At 40.5% G+C, this 15974-nt stretch overlaps 1 protein-coding gene across 1 annotated transcript; it reads left to right on the top strand.

Annotated features, from left to right (window-relative positions):
- The first annotated feature begins 13630 nt into the window (after positions 1 to 13630).
- Positions 13631 to 14157, top strand: LOC127196172 (60S ribosomal protein L23a-like). The gene has a single exon (XM_051153723.1). The coding sequence runs from the start codon at positions 13638 to 13640 to the stop codon at positions 14061 to 14063; it is 426 nt and encodes a 141-aa protein (XP_051009680.1). The 5' UTR covers positions 13631 to 13637; the 3' UTR covers positions 14064 to 14157.
- The last annotated feature ends 1817 nt before the right edge of the window (positions 14158 to 15974 follow it).

Genomic DNA, 15974 nt, shown 5'->3' with positions numbered 1-15974 from the left:
CAAATGTTCATTTTTATTATTCAAAAGTGATTCTTAATGGTATGACTATAACTAATGTTACAAAAATATCTAATAATGTTCATTCTAGACGAGACTGAATATGAGTTTTGGTCAAGGATAATTTTTTAAACTAAATTGTCATTCTTAAAAGACAACTATCTAATTTCAAGGTGCAAAAAACATCCTTAGTATAGTATCATAAAAAGAAATCCACAGGAGCTTGATGGCTATATATGAATCAGAGTTGAGTGTACTATGTAATTATCACAAAAAGCCCTGCATTTTTCTGTGAGTAGGGCAAGTGTTCAAAAACAAAAATGAAATGAAAGCAGATAAATACTCATGAATTCAGATGTATACAACATTACATTTCCTGCCTTGTGATCCAACCAATTTAGCATGTATATTTCGGGCTGTAATTTCTTCTTTTGAAAAATGAGCTGTGTTTCTGAAATTATTTAACTTCTTTCAACACAGTATAAAATAAGCTTGAATTTGAAAGAGAGATGAGAAGGGTTTATCTCAGCTGGCCACCAGTACTCAGAAAGCAAGGTCTTCAGGAAAACACATTCAAGTCGTATTTTCATATTGTTATTAGATGAAGGAAATGTTTTAAGCTAGAACAATATATGATTTAGAAAAGGCTGCAAAGTAATTGGCTTGGCTTAGAGGTTGTTGCTTCTATGTTATTATGTACAAATGGATTGCAACAGTTTAAAACCAGACCACTCTGTATCACTGACCTGACATATGGTTAACAACTTATATGGTTGAGATAAGAGACTTGATGGGGGTACACAGTTCCCCTGACACTTTTCCTGGCTCTCACTCACCAGCATCATCTATTTCAAATCTGAGACTTTCACAGAATTGTTGTTTACATGTAAAAACATGTATTTGTTTACACTTGCATATGTTTCATAACAATGTGTTGTCTTCATTTAAAATAAAAATGTTTCTTACTTGCACTAATGAATAGTCGTTATCATCTTGTGCATGTCATTAATTTAGACTTAGCTATGAAAAATAATTAGTAGTTCTCAAGTTTTGAATTTGCAAGCCTAAATAAAATATAACCTCTTTCAGTTTGTTGTCACATTGTTTCATACTGTAGGTTTATTGAAAAACCTGAGGTAGCAGAAATAAGAGTAAAACATGATTTCATATTCTAAATGCAGATTTTTTAGATTAATGGAAAATAGAAAACACTACTGCACTTTTCATTGCTTGAAATTTCATTTGTAGCACAAAACCTTATACAGGCGGTTTAATTTTATAACTAAATCACTTTGATGCCTCCACAAAGCTATCTTGATAGCAGTTTGCCACTTGGAACCAAATAATTTTTTATTTTGAAGATTGAGTTTTCAGTTTGGTAGAGCAAAGGTTTTGAATTCTGTATAGAAAATATACTTTATAGTAAATAGTGAAGTGTCTCTCATTTGTATCACAATTGTGGAAAGTTATACATTGAAAGCAGCAAGAAACCTTTCATAGTGCTATGCATCTGACCTCCACTTCCAGCAATATTCAACAAGACACGTGGTGATAAATGTGTCCTTCAGTAGATCATATGCATAACTTATAGACTGGTATTTATATTAATCAATCTATCACTTTTCAGTTATTGACATTAATGTGAGAGTGAGAAAATCAACTGAAACAAGATTCTTGCTTCCGGAACAATTAACAGTGACGAAATCCACCCTCTCCGCCCAGGGGAAAAGACTTCAGATGATCTTTGAAATTCCTTGTGGATACTTAAGCACTTGCAGTTCTTGCCTATGTACAGCTTCAGGTAGCCTAGGCTTCTCTCTGGTTATCTACTTGAGGTATTTAACATGAATAATAGTGAATAACACCGCTCATGGTCCAGCTTATGATAAATTATGTATTTATGATACGTTATGTCATATTCTTTGGTTATTTTCTTTTTCCAGTTCTTTTGAGCCAGTCTTAAGACCCAGCTGTACTACTGCTGGGCATATACCCAAAAGGTGTTCCACCATACCACAAGGACACTTGCTCAACTGTGTTCATAGCAGCTTTATTTATAACAGCCAGAAACTGGAAACAACCTAGATGTCCCTCAAACTAGGAATGGATAAAGAACCTTTACACAATGGAATGCTACTCAGCTATTAAACACAAGACATCATGAAATTTTCAGGCAAATGGATGGAACTAGAAAATATCATCCTGAGTGAGGTAACCTAGACCCAGAAAAGCACACATGGAATGTACTCACCTAAAAGTGGATATTAGCCATAATGTACAGGATAATCATGGTACAGTCCATAGACCCAATGAATCCAGGGAGGACCCAAGGGCAGATGTTTGAATCTCACTCAGAAGAGGAAATAAAATAGATATATGAAGTAGATGGAGAAAGGGTACTGGGTGAGAGAGGGGATGGAAAGGGTAAAGGGGGTGGGCATAAGGTGCAGGGTAATTGAGGGCAATATAGAGGATGAAAATCAGTGAAGGAGGGGCATCTCTGGGACACAGGAGGCTCCCGGGAGTCTATAGGGGTGATCCCAGCTAAGTATACTAGCAGTAAGGGATATGGAACCTGAAGTCACCACTTCCTGTAGCCAAGTGGAACTTCTAGTGGAGGGAGGGGGAACACTAATCCACCCATAAAATATTTGGCTCAAAAGTTGTCTCACCTACAAGAAGTGTAGGGACAAAGGCGGAGCAGAGAGTGAGAGAATGGAAAACCAGTGACTGGCCCAAACTTGAGACCCACCCCATGGGAAAGAGCCAACCCCTGCCACATTATTGATGATATTCTGTTTTGCTTGCAGACAGGAGCCTAGCATAACTATCTCCTGAGAGATTTCATCCAGCATCTGATGGAGACAGATGCAGAGACCCACAGCCAAACAATAGGCCAAGCTATGGGTAGGGGATGGGGTTTGTGGAAGAGTGGGATGAAGGATTGAGGGGGCTAAAGTGGTCTGTTGACTTCCTCTGGATCCCCTTTTCTTAGCTGGGCTGCCTTGTCAGGCCCTAGTGGGAGAGGATGCACTTAGTCCTGCTGTGACTTGAGGTGCCAGGATGGGTTGGTACCCCTTGCCAGGCTCCTCTTCTCAGAGAAGGAGAGGGTGGAATGCTGGAGAGGTGCCTGAGGCTGGAACTGGGAGGAGAGGAGGAAGGGGGCTAGGATCTGGCTGTAAACTGATTAAGTGAAAAAAATGCTGGCCCTGAAAAGTTGACCATGCTCCAGTGGAAGTCCACACATCCAGGGATATATAAGCAGCACAATTTAGACTTCGTAGTTGGGGGAAAACAAGAACACAAAGTTGGGTGGATAGGAAAGTGGAGCTGAGAAGCATTGGGAGGGTAAAAATAAGCAAAATACATCTTACAAAACTATCAAAGAATGAATAAAAGCAAATCTTAAAGTAGGGCTAAAATGTGGCTCAGCAAGATAATAGAGATGAGATATGATAGATATTAATACCCATTCAGAAATTTAGACACAACAAAATAGGAAAGATATTTACTTCAAGTTTGCCAAAAACAAATGGCCAAATCACTATGAATGTAACATTTATATAATTCCTGATTGTCTCGTGGTTCTTCCTGGTGTATGTAGTTTATTTTATTAAGATATAAATATATATCTTAAAAAAGAAACATAATAAATGTTTTTTAAAAAATGAGCAAGCATGCAATAGAGCTTGCCACCAAACCAGACAACCTGATTTCAATGCCCAGGACCTATACCATAAAGTAGAGAATTGAGAGTTCCATACGTTGTCCTCTGACTTCCAAACATGTGTGATTATGCTACACACACAAAAAAAATAGAAAAGAACACTATTAAACTTATTTTAGTAGTATTTTACCCAAAAGTTAATAAATTTTAGAATACTGAATCTACTTCCAAAGTTTCAGCAAAAACAAAAATTAAACTACCCGGTTAACTAGGAGGGTTTAATATTTAAGAAAAAAATGTTAAAATATAGTTTATAGACTATAAATCTATTTAAATATTTCAGCTGGGACAAATGTATTTATACATATGCCACGAGGGCTGCGTAGCTACACTTAAAAATTAGCACATGGTGTGATTAAAATCATTTGAGGCATTTGAGGATTGAAAGTGTAGTATATTGTCATATTGAGTCAAAGACTGTTCCACCAAATAAGAGCAATATACAATCGGAATATATCATGGCTTCAAATTTTGTTTCAGCAAATATGTTAAGCTTTATTTGTACAAAATACTAGAAGTAGAAATTTTTAGAGAAAATATATCTAAAATCTTTTGAGTTCAACCACCCACCCCTCATGGCATATGTATAGATACATTTGTCCCAGATGAAATATTTAAATAGATTTATAGTCTATAAACTATATTTTAACATTTTTCTTTAATATTAAATTCTCCTAGTTAACTGGGTAGTTCTTGACATGGCATTTGCAATAGATTCTAGTTGGAATAATCAACATACATTTGACTATTACTCTCAAGCCCTTGAGTATTAAAAACGTGCAATGGATATGGGTTCTTTCTATACCTTGTTTCTTGTCACTGGGATTGAGTTCAGAACCTTTCACTTGCTAAGTAAACAAACAGTCCTTCCACCCCTCACACACTTTTCCCCCTTTTAGTTCTTTCAGACTTCTGCTCACTATGTAGCTGCACTGCCCTGACACTCAATATGTAGCCCAGGCTGTACACAACCTGTAATACTTCTGCCTCAGCCACTTCAGTGCTAAACTTAGAGGCATGAACCACAAAATCCAGCTTATATTTTACCCTTTACCATTATTGTTTTAGTTGAACTAATTGTGAGTTGCAGTGTGATAAACTGATACATTTGTAGTAATGTACAAATCAAATTATGGTAAGTATTGCTGTGATCAAAGATAGAGGAAGCCCCTGCCACTGAAGGACAGCAAAGCAGCTCTGAGGAGCCTGAGACATCCTTGGAGGATCCAAGGGTACACTTGACAGTGGAGGAGGAGTCTGCAGAGTCCACAGGACCCCCAGAACAACTAAATTTTCCCTGAACTAAAACAAACAAACAGGAAAAAAAAAAAGGCAGATCTTATGAGAAGATCCTTTTAAACCCAGAAAGACACCCATGGTACAAACTCACTTATAAGTGGATATTAGACCAACATAGATGTACTCTGAGAGACCCCACCCAGTGAGGTGTTGGGACAGATGCTGGGACTCACTGCTGGACTCCAGGTGAGAGTGGTATGGAAGAATGGGGGAATGGAAGGACGCACAGGGTTCAGGAGCCCCACAGGAGACTATCAAGGCTAGCGCATCTGGACCCATGGGCAGGGGAGTAGGCTGCACAAACTGTTGCACCAACCAAGGACAATGAATACATCAAACCTAGACCCCCTGTTCAGATCTAGCTAATGGACAGCTCATTCTCCACAGTTGTGGGGAGAGCAGGGACTGCCTCTGACATGAACTCTGGTGCCCCCATTTCATCACTTCCCCTTGGTGGGGTGCTTTGGTGGCACACAAAGGGGAAGCAGGGTGAGACCTGATAGGCTGTGGTCATATGCTGGGGGAGGAGGTCCCCTTCTGTCAGAGGCCTAGGGGAGAGAAATAGGGCAGAAGAGGGAGGGAGTGAGGGAGGGAGGGAGGGGGGGAGGGAGGGAGAGAGGGTGGGAATGGGAAGATACAAGTGTGAGGGGATAACATTCAGGATGTAATCTGAATACATTATAATAAATTAAATTTTTTTAAAAAGAAAAATAGCAAATGAGGTCATGAAGATTAAAAAAAATAAGTGTGGACTCAGGGAATCGGAAGGGAAGGTGGCATAGCAGAGCTTTATGTGTTGGGTAATGGGTTAAACTTAAGATGCAGGGGAGGGTATAGGAGCAGCATGGGAATGCAGTTGGAGCAGACAAAGAACATGGCATTAATGAATAAGACCGGTACTCAGCCCTCAGGTCTGCCAGGAGCAAGGAGTTGCTGGAGCCACCATCACTGCTCACCATGCTGAAAAGAGAGAATGTGGTCTCAGTGGTACCTGCAAGCTGAAAGCACAACTGCTGTGACCAGTGAGCCTCAGCACAGCTGACATCAAAGGCCCTTAAGGCAGTGTAGGGTAGCAAGAGTCTCAGACCCAGTATTTATTGTGCTTCAGAAACCAGAAACCTAGAACCAGACCAATGACTCACTGCAATGAGTTCTTTGCCTGTAAAGCTGTTTGAGGGCGGGGTGGTGGTAGTGTGTGTGTGTATGTGTACATGTGCCTGTGTGTGTGTGTGTGTGTGTGTGTATGTGTGTAACACATTGCAATCTGCAGTGCTAGTACAAGCAACAAACATGCAAGCAGAATTGGGAAAATGGAGGAACTCAATGGAGAGTATGCTGTAAAGAAAGGCAAAGCTAGGGAGAGATAGAAATGTTTAGATACTGGGTGCCATGTTGATGTACATGGCCTGTGGTCTGGTTGCTAGCAAAGGCCACGTGGATGTCCGTGGTCTGTGCTGCCACTGAAGCCTTGTTGTTGTCCATGGGCAGGGTTACCCCTGAGGTTACATTGTTGTCTGTGGCTTGTGCTGCTTCCAAGGACTATAATGCTGTCTGAGTCCCATAATGTGGTAGAGGGCCACTTTGATGTCCATAGTCTATACTACCATGGGAGATGATCCTGAGGTCATGTAGATGTCTGTAGTCCATGTTGTCACCAGAAACCCTGTGGAAGTCCTTGATCCATACTCCAACGGTCTGTAAAGGACAAGGGAGCTTCTGTTGTAGTGGTATCAATGACTGCAGGCTCACACTTGAGATAAGAGACAGCGAAGGCTTCAGTGACAACCCCATATCCTTATCTTCCTCCCACCAAAGGAAAAGAAAAAGAAAAGAAAGAAAGAAGAAAGAAGAAACAGGGTGTAGTGGTGCACGCCTTTAATCCCAGCACTTGGGAGGCAGAGGCAAGCAGATTGCTGTGAGTTCGAGGCCAGCCTGGTCTACAAAGTGAGTCTAGGACAGCCAAGGCTACATAGAGAAACCCTGTCTCAAAAAAACAAAAACAAAACAAAGAAAACAGAAAAAGAAGGAGAAGAAAGAAGAAGAAGAAGAAGAAGAAGAAGAAGAGAGAGAAGAAGAGAAGAAGAAGAGAAGAAGAGAAGAGAAAGAGAAGGAGAAGGAGAAGGAGAAGGAGAAGAAGAAGAAGAAGAAGAAGAAGAAGAAGAAGAAGAAGAAGAAGAAGAAGAAGAAGAAGAAGAAGAAGAAGCAGTTTTGACAGCAAGCCATTGAATAGCACTCTTTAAGAAATGTGATAGGGTTGTTGGAAAGTAGTCATTCACAGTTGACTGCTTCTGGCATGGGTGTGAGTAGAAAAAGGTCCAGTTTTCTTGAATGAGCTGGCCACTGAGAATGTGACTATGATCCAGTGAGTATATGGCTGACGCAAATTGAACCCACAGCTGCTGCTGCTCCTCCTCCTCCTCCTCCTCCTCCTCCTCCTCCTCCTCCTCCTCCTCCTCCTCCTCCTCTTCCACCCTTCCTTTTCTTTTGGTAGGAAAGAGGTCACAAGGGTTGGGGATGACAGACCAGGGAGAAATGGGAAGTGAATGAGATTGAGGTATATTATGTGAAATACCCAAATAATAAAAGTATTATATTGGTCCCTTTCTGTCACAGGTCTACGGAAGGGGAATAGGGTGAAAAAGCAAGGGAGGGGGAACAGGAAGATACAAATGAGGGGATAACAATTGGGATGTAATCTGAAAAACTTATTTAAAAATATTATGTTGGAAGATATCAAATCAAGGTAGTTAGCATTTCTATTCTATTGAACAATTTTTTGAAAATTTTTAGTAACACAGAGTGATTGTATAGACTTGAAGAAGGACGCGGTATGATATTTAATACAAGGGCATTATATGCTCTGATGGTGTCGATATGGAGTTCAGAGGGCACTCTCATGAATCAGATCTCTACTGCCCCCTTATGACATCTTGGAGTTGAACTCTTGCGAGTCCATCCCACCACCCCCTTACTGGAGCTTTAATGTTTCTCCTTACACAGTTTTAAATTTTGTTATTTTATTGCCTTCTCATGTGTGTTTTAGACATTCTATGCATTTGAGTCAATGTCCTTTATTATTTCTGACAAAGTTAGAAGGATCACATCCAAACCAAGTTGGAATAAATGTGACCACTTTCTATTTTAAAGTTCTGGGCATTATAATTGTTCCAAACACCAAACGTGGATCTTTAAGTATAACACTGGTAAATCAGTATCTTATCTCCTTATCATGACTCTATGGTGGAGCCTTGCCAGGGGTTCTCAACCTGTGGGTCATGAGCCACTTGGCAAATCTTTATCTCTAAAAGCATTTGTTTGTTTCAAACCCGTCTACCAGCAAAGCTAGAAATGTGCTCATGTTAATAGTGGTGTTCTGTGCTTATTCTAACTTTACTTAATGTGTGTATGTGTGTGCAGGCGTGTGCCCGCAATAGCACACTAGTGGAGGTCAGAGGACAACTTGAAGGAGTCGTTTCTCTCTTGCAATCTTGTGAGATCCAGGGATCAAACACAGGTCATCAGGCCTGTGTGCAAATGCCTGTACCTTCCGAGTCATCTACTGGCTTCCTACTGGTCCTTAGCTTTCCTCCTGTTTACATAATGTTCCTTGTTTTGATATTTGTCTTGCTGGTTTCTCATATAGATGGTTGTACGCGCTATATGAGCCCATCTCCCTTATAAATTCTGTTGTTCCTGAAGGACTGCATCCAGGTCAAGGTGCAATAAGTTTTAACCACTTTCTCTTTGTAATATCCTCTTATAATATTCATTATAATTGTTCTGAACACTAAATGCAAACCTTCTGCCAAAAGCAATGGTAAATTTTGGCACTTACCTATTTGTCTTGGAGCATGTAGCTTAAAATACTTTCTAACAGGAACAATTCTATACCACTGACAGTTTATCAAGTGATTATTGTATTTAAGACTCGTAGCTTATGAATTATTCATCATCGCTGATGGCTGATGGCTGAAGTTCAAAGGAGTTAATTAACAAAGCTAGCAGTGGAAAAGTCGGCAATCAAAGCTGATCATTTGACAAGCCACTGAGTGAATAGTATAACTCAATAAACTTGGAATATTGGACAAGTCACTAACCTGTGAGAGGTCCAGCTATGAAACACTAGTCTACTTGCCTGAAAGTGAATCATGGGTCTGACTCTGAAATCTCTCTACGCAAAGTAGGCAATTTTCTTAATCTCTCCACATCCCTTTTTCTTCACATGTAGAATGAGTGTGGTGATATCACACACCACAGGGTTTCTTTCAGCCTTACCTAAGCTGTTGTTGTATTTACAGGAAAGGTTTAGAATATGAAAAGAACCATAAAATCGTGTTTTTAATTAACAAGCATACATTTCTGAGAACATTACCTGACAGTAAATACTTCACAAACATAAGCCATGCTTCTAGTCACTCACTCCATCAGAATGGCTGTCTTCTCCAGACCTGCAAACCACAAATCTTATCCATGGATCAGATTCAAAATAAAATGCCTCAGGGTTTTTCTTCAGAATCCTTTTTGTCTTTGAGTTTTCTTGTGGAAAAATTATGGACAGAAGGGACAGGAAGAAGAAAAAAGGAAGGAAAGAAGAGAGGCAAAAAGGGAAGGCAGGAGGGAGGGAGGGAGAATACTGGTAGAAAAGAAATTTACCCTTCGATTGGAGGAACACACACACAAATGCCACCAACCAGTTTGAGAAGCATATGTCAAGAGTACTGTGTCACAGTCTTCTTCCTTGGATCTCTTGCCTGAGTCTGTCCATGTCTACAAAGCCCTGTTCATTCCGCTTTTCCGAAATCCCCATGAACGGGATTCAAGTTAAGAGTGGACAGCACAAATGCTATGGCAATCCCATTATACTGAACACTAAAGAAAGCAACTTCCTTTTATTCTGATCCACTTCAAATCCCAACATGAGCATGCTTATATGCCTGTTTATGCTATAACAAATAAATACATTATTCCCCAGAGGGAAAACAGTTGTAAGTGTTAAACTATGTAAAATGGCATTCAGCATTGTGATAGCTAATTGTTTCCTTGCCTGTATAGCCTTTCCATTTCTATTTCCTCTTTCAATTTGTTCCATTAATGGGTAAAATTTCAACTCACATAATCACATGTTTGTAATATCTGAAGTAAAGATTCTCATGAGCCCTTGGTCACAATTATTTTCCTTCATTGTACTTCTATGCATTTGCTTTTGGCTAACTTTTACCTATCTGTGGCTAAAGAGAAATATCAATATAGTTTTTTCTTTTCTGTAAATACATAACTGCACACACATAAACACAAACCCGGGGATACTGTGTTTCAAGTATGAATACTGCTCTAAAAGTCAGCATGGCAGTGTGAAAAATAATGCCCATAGGCTTGTCCTTTTGAATGCTTGGACATCAGGGAATGACACTACTTGAGAAGGCTTAGGAGGTATGGTCTTGTCAGAGGAAGTGTGTCACTGGGGGTGACCTTTGAGGTTTCAAAAGCCCAGGCCAGCCCCAGCCTGCCTCTCTTCCTGCTGCCTTTGGATCTGAATGTGAACTCTCAGCTGCGTCTCCAGCACCATATCCATCTGCCTGCAACCTTGTTTCCTAACCAAGGCCATAATGGACCAACCCTGTGAAACTGTAAGCCAGGCCCAATAAAATGCTTTCTCTCATAAGAGTTGTCCGGATCATGGTGTCTCTTCACAGCAGTAGAACACTGACTAAGACAGCTAACATCTTTTTTTTTTTTTTTCCATTCAATTGTATCTTAGTAGCAAGGAGAAAATGTATTAATAATTACTATTTAATAAAATTTCACTTTGTAAGAATAAACTTGTACAGTCTAAATTGTCTTGCATAAGGTATTTGGGGGGGGGGGGAAAGGCATGCTAGTAAGAGAACAAGATGGAAGTCCTTATTATCTTCCCTGGCTCTTCAGTTGTCCTTTAAATCAAAAGTGTTTAATTCTTCTCTCTCCATAGAACCTGGAGCCAATGTGTGGAATCCTGGCTGCTCCTTAGCAACCAGTGTCCTCAAGGTGATTTGTACCTGACAGCATTCACTTCTCGAGAGTGAAACCTTATGAGCTTCTCCACTGGATTTCAAATGTCTAATTTCACTGAAATTGAAAACGGTATCCACATCTAAGAGGAATAGGCAAGCAAAGCAGATGGGGCATAAACCAGACTCTCAACTTGACACTGTATCATGAAGACAGCTCTATAAAAGCTTAAGAACAGACGCTTTGTTCTAATCGGTGATGTTGGCCAGAAATTATGTTGGCTCGACTGTGCCTTATTTCATTCGAGAGGATAAAGTGACTTCAGGAGGTTGAGTAAAGTTGACCAGATAATTTTTCATACTTTCCACATGTGTTTTAGTTATACTGCTTTACATATGAAAGTTAAAGCACCTGCCCAGAAGCTCTGACACAGCTGCAGGTGAGTTCCCTGGACAAGAACCAAGCAACTAACCACTGAGCAGGCTAACTTGCTGACGCAGCCACTCCTGGTTCAAAGGAACTTGCTTCATCCTTCATGAGACCTGATTCATTTTGGCACCAGTGTTTGAGATGCTCCTTATCTCCTGGTGTGCCACAGCAACTTTGCTGATCCTGTATTTATGCTGAAGTTGGCATCTTCATGTCCCAGGTAATTTGCTATATCTCATTCATATTTTATATCTTGAAATCCTAATTGCAATAATCAGTATAGCAGAGAAAGCCTTCCCACTTTAGTACCATCCACGGTTTCTTATTGTGAATCACATTTCATTCTCATTGAAATCCTTAGTCTTAAATCTATAAATTTTATTTTCTTCTTACATGTAATTTTAAAACATCCAGAGTACAAGATATTTGGTGGAAAGTAAGTATTGTGATTGTTACTTAATCATAAGCATATCACCTTCAAGTTGTTCACTTTTTTTTGTTTTGTTTTGTTTTTCAAGACAGGGTTTCTCTGTGTAGCCTTGGCCATCCTGGACTCACTTTGTAGACCAGGCTGGCCTCGAACTCACAGCGATCCGCCTGCCTCTGCCTCCCAAGTGCTGGGATTAAAGGCGTGTGCCACCACGCCCGGCAAGTTGTTCACTTTTACAAGTTATTTTTCTTTTGTTTCAGTAAGATAGATGCCCAGGGGCACAAAGCACAAAGCACTCAGTGCTACTGAGTAGTACCCAGTATTCTAGTAAACAGTACTGAGCACATTAACAACATAAAAAGCACTACGTTGACCAGGAGAAATGAAAGGAATAACAGGGAAGAATAGTAGCAAAGAAATGACTGTGGTTTTCAGGACACATAGTTTTGACTATATGGGAGAAGGGCAGAAGTCAATGTTAGCATATTCTTCAATCAGTTTCAGTGTATCCTTTGTCAGTTTTGTTTAGTTAGTTTTTGCTTTTGTTTTGGGGGGCATAAAATTGGGTGGGGAAGGAGATGGGCAGGGCCTAAAAAGCAATCCTCAACTTATTTTTTGAAACAGGAACACATCACCAGAACCTGGGTCTCACTAGACTGGATGCCCAGCAAGCCCCCGAAGATTTACCCAACTCTGCCACCCCAGCACTGAAAAGACAGGTGTATATGCCACACCCAGGGTTTTTATGTGGGCACTAGAGATTCAAAGCAGGGCCTCTCATGTTTGACCAGCAAGCACTTTACAGGCTGAACCATCTCCCCAAGCCCTCTAATTTTGTTTTTGTGAATGAGATATCTATCTGCCAAAATTTAAGGGTACATATAGGTGAAGTAATGCAGGACAGAGTTAGCATCAACGTACATATTTGCTGAGATGTACAGACAGAAAAAACGTATGTTGATAGAACACGAGTCCAGAGTTACGTGAACTGCTAGGGAGGTATGCACAGTCTAATGTCACACAGACTTGTGGATGCAGAGGAGTCACTGTGAGACCTTCTTTGCAGACAAAAGTGACCCTCCCCTCATTTATCACCATCTGCCTAAATAAAGGCAAAGGATCTTTCAAATTCAGGGACACATTTTTTTTTCAGGCACTAGATGTCACTGTGCTACTTAAGCAAAAGAGCAGTTAAGCATTCTGGATCATGTTGGGTTTACCTAATGAGATTCACCTGTGTGCAGATCTGAGTCAACTCAACTTGCTTCACAAGTTTCAAAACAAAGCAAAAGGGATGTAGAATAAAAGTAGTCAAAAGGAAACTTAGCTATGTATTTCTTTGGACATATTCATAGTATTTTTGTTACAAGTAAACTAAAAATTGAGGAAGTAATTCAATATGAAAAATGATGTATAATATTAGGAAATAAAACTTCTGCCATATAAGAAAAGACACTGCTATTTTTTTTATACAAATAAAGTTCAAACCAGGTCTTCAGACTGGGTCTGTGCCCACTACGTCTAGTGAAACTATCTTCAGAGATCATATTTCTTTTTCTTTCTTTTTTCTTTTTTCTTTTTTCTTTTTTTTTTTTTTTCTTCGAGACAGGGTGTCTCTATGTAATAGCCTTGGCTGTCCTGGACCCACTTTGTAGATTAGGCTGGCCTCGAACTCACAGAGATCAGCCTGCCTCTGCCTTCTGAGTGCTCATTTCTAGAGAGGCGATCCGGGCAATAAAGAAATAAAGGAGTAGCTTTTTCGCCAAGATGGCGCCGAAAGCGAAGAAGGAAGCTCCCGCCCCTCCCAAAGCCGAAGCCAAAGCGAAGGCCTTGAAAGCTAAGAAGGCAGTGCTGAAAGGCGTCCACAGCCACAAGAAGAAGATCCGCACGTCACCCACTTTCCGGCGGCCCAAGACCCTGCGGCTCCGGAGGCAGCCCAAATACCCTCGAAAGAGCGCACCCAGGAGGAACAAGCTTGACCACTATGCCATCATCAAATTCCCCCTGACCACCGAGTCAGCCGTGAAGAAGACAGAGGACAACACACTCGTGTTCATTGTGGACGTCAAGGCTAACAAGCACCAGATCAAACAGGCCGTGAAGAAACTCTACGACACTGATGGGGCCAAAGTCAACACCCTGATAAGGCCTGATGGAGAGAAGAAGGTATATGTTCGACTGGCTCCTGATTAGGATGCTCTGGATGTTGCCAACAAGATTGGGATCATCTAAACTGAGTCCAGCTGGCTAATTCTAAATACACACTTTTTTCACCATAAAAAAAAAAAAAAAAAGAAAGAAAGAAAAAAGAAAGAAAGGAGTAAAGGAGAAATGGGGTTTAAGAAATAGGCAGGGTGGGCTGAAGTGATGGCTCAGAGGTTAAGAACACTGTCTGTTCTTCCAAAGGTCCTGAGTTCAATTCCCAGCAACCACATAGTGGCTCACAAGCATCTATTATGAGATCTGGTGCCATCTTTTGGCCTGCAGGCACACATGCAGCCAGAATTCTTACTGTACAAATAATAAATAAATAAATCTTTAAAAAAAATAAAAGAAAGAAAGAAAGAAAAGAAAAGAAATAGGCAGGTGCTGGGAAAAGGGAAATGGAGAGGATGGGGCTAGAAGGGGAAACATTTTTAAAATGTATCCAAAAACCCATAGTTGTAATTTTTTAATATATTTTATAAGTCCCACTGAATTTAACCACATGGATACAGTTAATTTCATCATATGTTTAATCGATTTGATTTGTTTTGGGCCTTTGGATCTTACATGAAGGCTGCAGGGTGGCTGACATTTTCTTTCAGTAGGGGAGGAGTGCCATGTTCTTGCAAGTGAATTGCACTTTGGGCTTTCTGTAGCTGATTGCTCTAGACGCATTGTGATTCTGGAATGCTTCCGAGCCTGACTTTCCGGCTTTGTAGTAGAGTCATGAATCTCCCATCACTAAGCCATTACACACACATACACACACACACACACACCACCACCACCACCACCACCACCACCACCACCACCAGAGAGAGAGAGAGAGAGAGAGAGAGAGAGAGAGAGACAGACAGACAGACAGAGAGACAGACAGAGACAGAGAGAAAGAGAGAGACAGAGAGACAGAGACACAGAGACAGAAAGACAGACAGAGACAGAGACAGACAGACAGACAGACACAGAGAGAAACAGAGAGACAGATAAACAGAGAATTTCCTTTAACACATCCAAACTATGGCAAATTTCTGTTACTTACAATCACACTGGAAAAAAATATTAAGTGTAAACCTTGCAAAAGCAGTACAAAAACCAAACCACGTGGTATCAATTACTCACTTTGCCCTGTCAAGTTCATGATTGGTAAAAGTCTATATTTTTAAAGGCACACAAAAGAAAAGGTCCTCAAAAACAAAAATCGATTTTTTTTTAACGTACCTGGTTAAGAAAGATCTCCATTCACTTCCATTCTGAAATCTAGCCGAGTGTTCTCCCCCGAGTGCTCAGGAACTTAAGGCCCCTTAACTTTGAGGACTCACTTTAGTCACTGGGTTGTGGATACTCCACATGGTGTTGCCTTGAGTGCTATGAAGAAGCAAAAGATGAAAGAAAACATTGTGAAAATGGCTGGCGAAATAGTCAGGTACCCAAGCTCCCATAAAATCTACAGGAATCCATGCTGTAATTTTGAAGCTGACAGAGGGTCCAATGACTGAAAAAAGAAAAACAGTTTAGGTTACAGCTTCTTGCCTGAATATTGAAGTGATGATATCTTTCCAAGAGGAGCCTGTTGTGTAGGAATGTTAGCGCGTTTAGCTGTAGGCGGCTATGGCTCTATCCCCAGTTCAGTGATTATAATAACTCAGGTAATCTATGAATTCACCAATTCTTGGCTTTCTACAAATTAGAATTGATGCTTCTCTGGATGACCATGAAGTTGACCTAGCCGGAAATGTCATCTGAAACCTGCTTCCTGTATCCTCCATTCTGCTCACCCAGCCCTACAGAATCTGACCAGGAGAACTTACATGTCTGTGCAAACAAATGATTGTCATTAGTCCTTGTTGTGGCAATTGCAAAAGACAATGTAAGGGAGTTTGGCTCACCACCTGAGGGTCT

This window comes from Acomys russatus, chromosome 12 (genome assembly GCF_903995435.1).
Source record: "Acomys russatus chromosome 12, mAcoRus1.1, whole genome shotgun sequence".
Classification (NCBI taxonomy): Eukaryota; Metazoa; Chordata; class Mammalia; order Rodentia; family Muridae; genus Acomys; species Acomys russatus.
This window is presented reverse-complemented; position numbering and strand designations above follow the sequence as displayed.

Bases quoted from the DNA above. Each gene is read 5' to 3' on its own strand.
- LOC127196172 (XM_051153723.1), top strand. From the start codon at position 13,638: ATGGCGCCGAAAGCGAAGAAGGAAGCTCCCGCCCCTCCCAAAGCCGAA.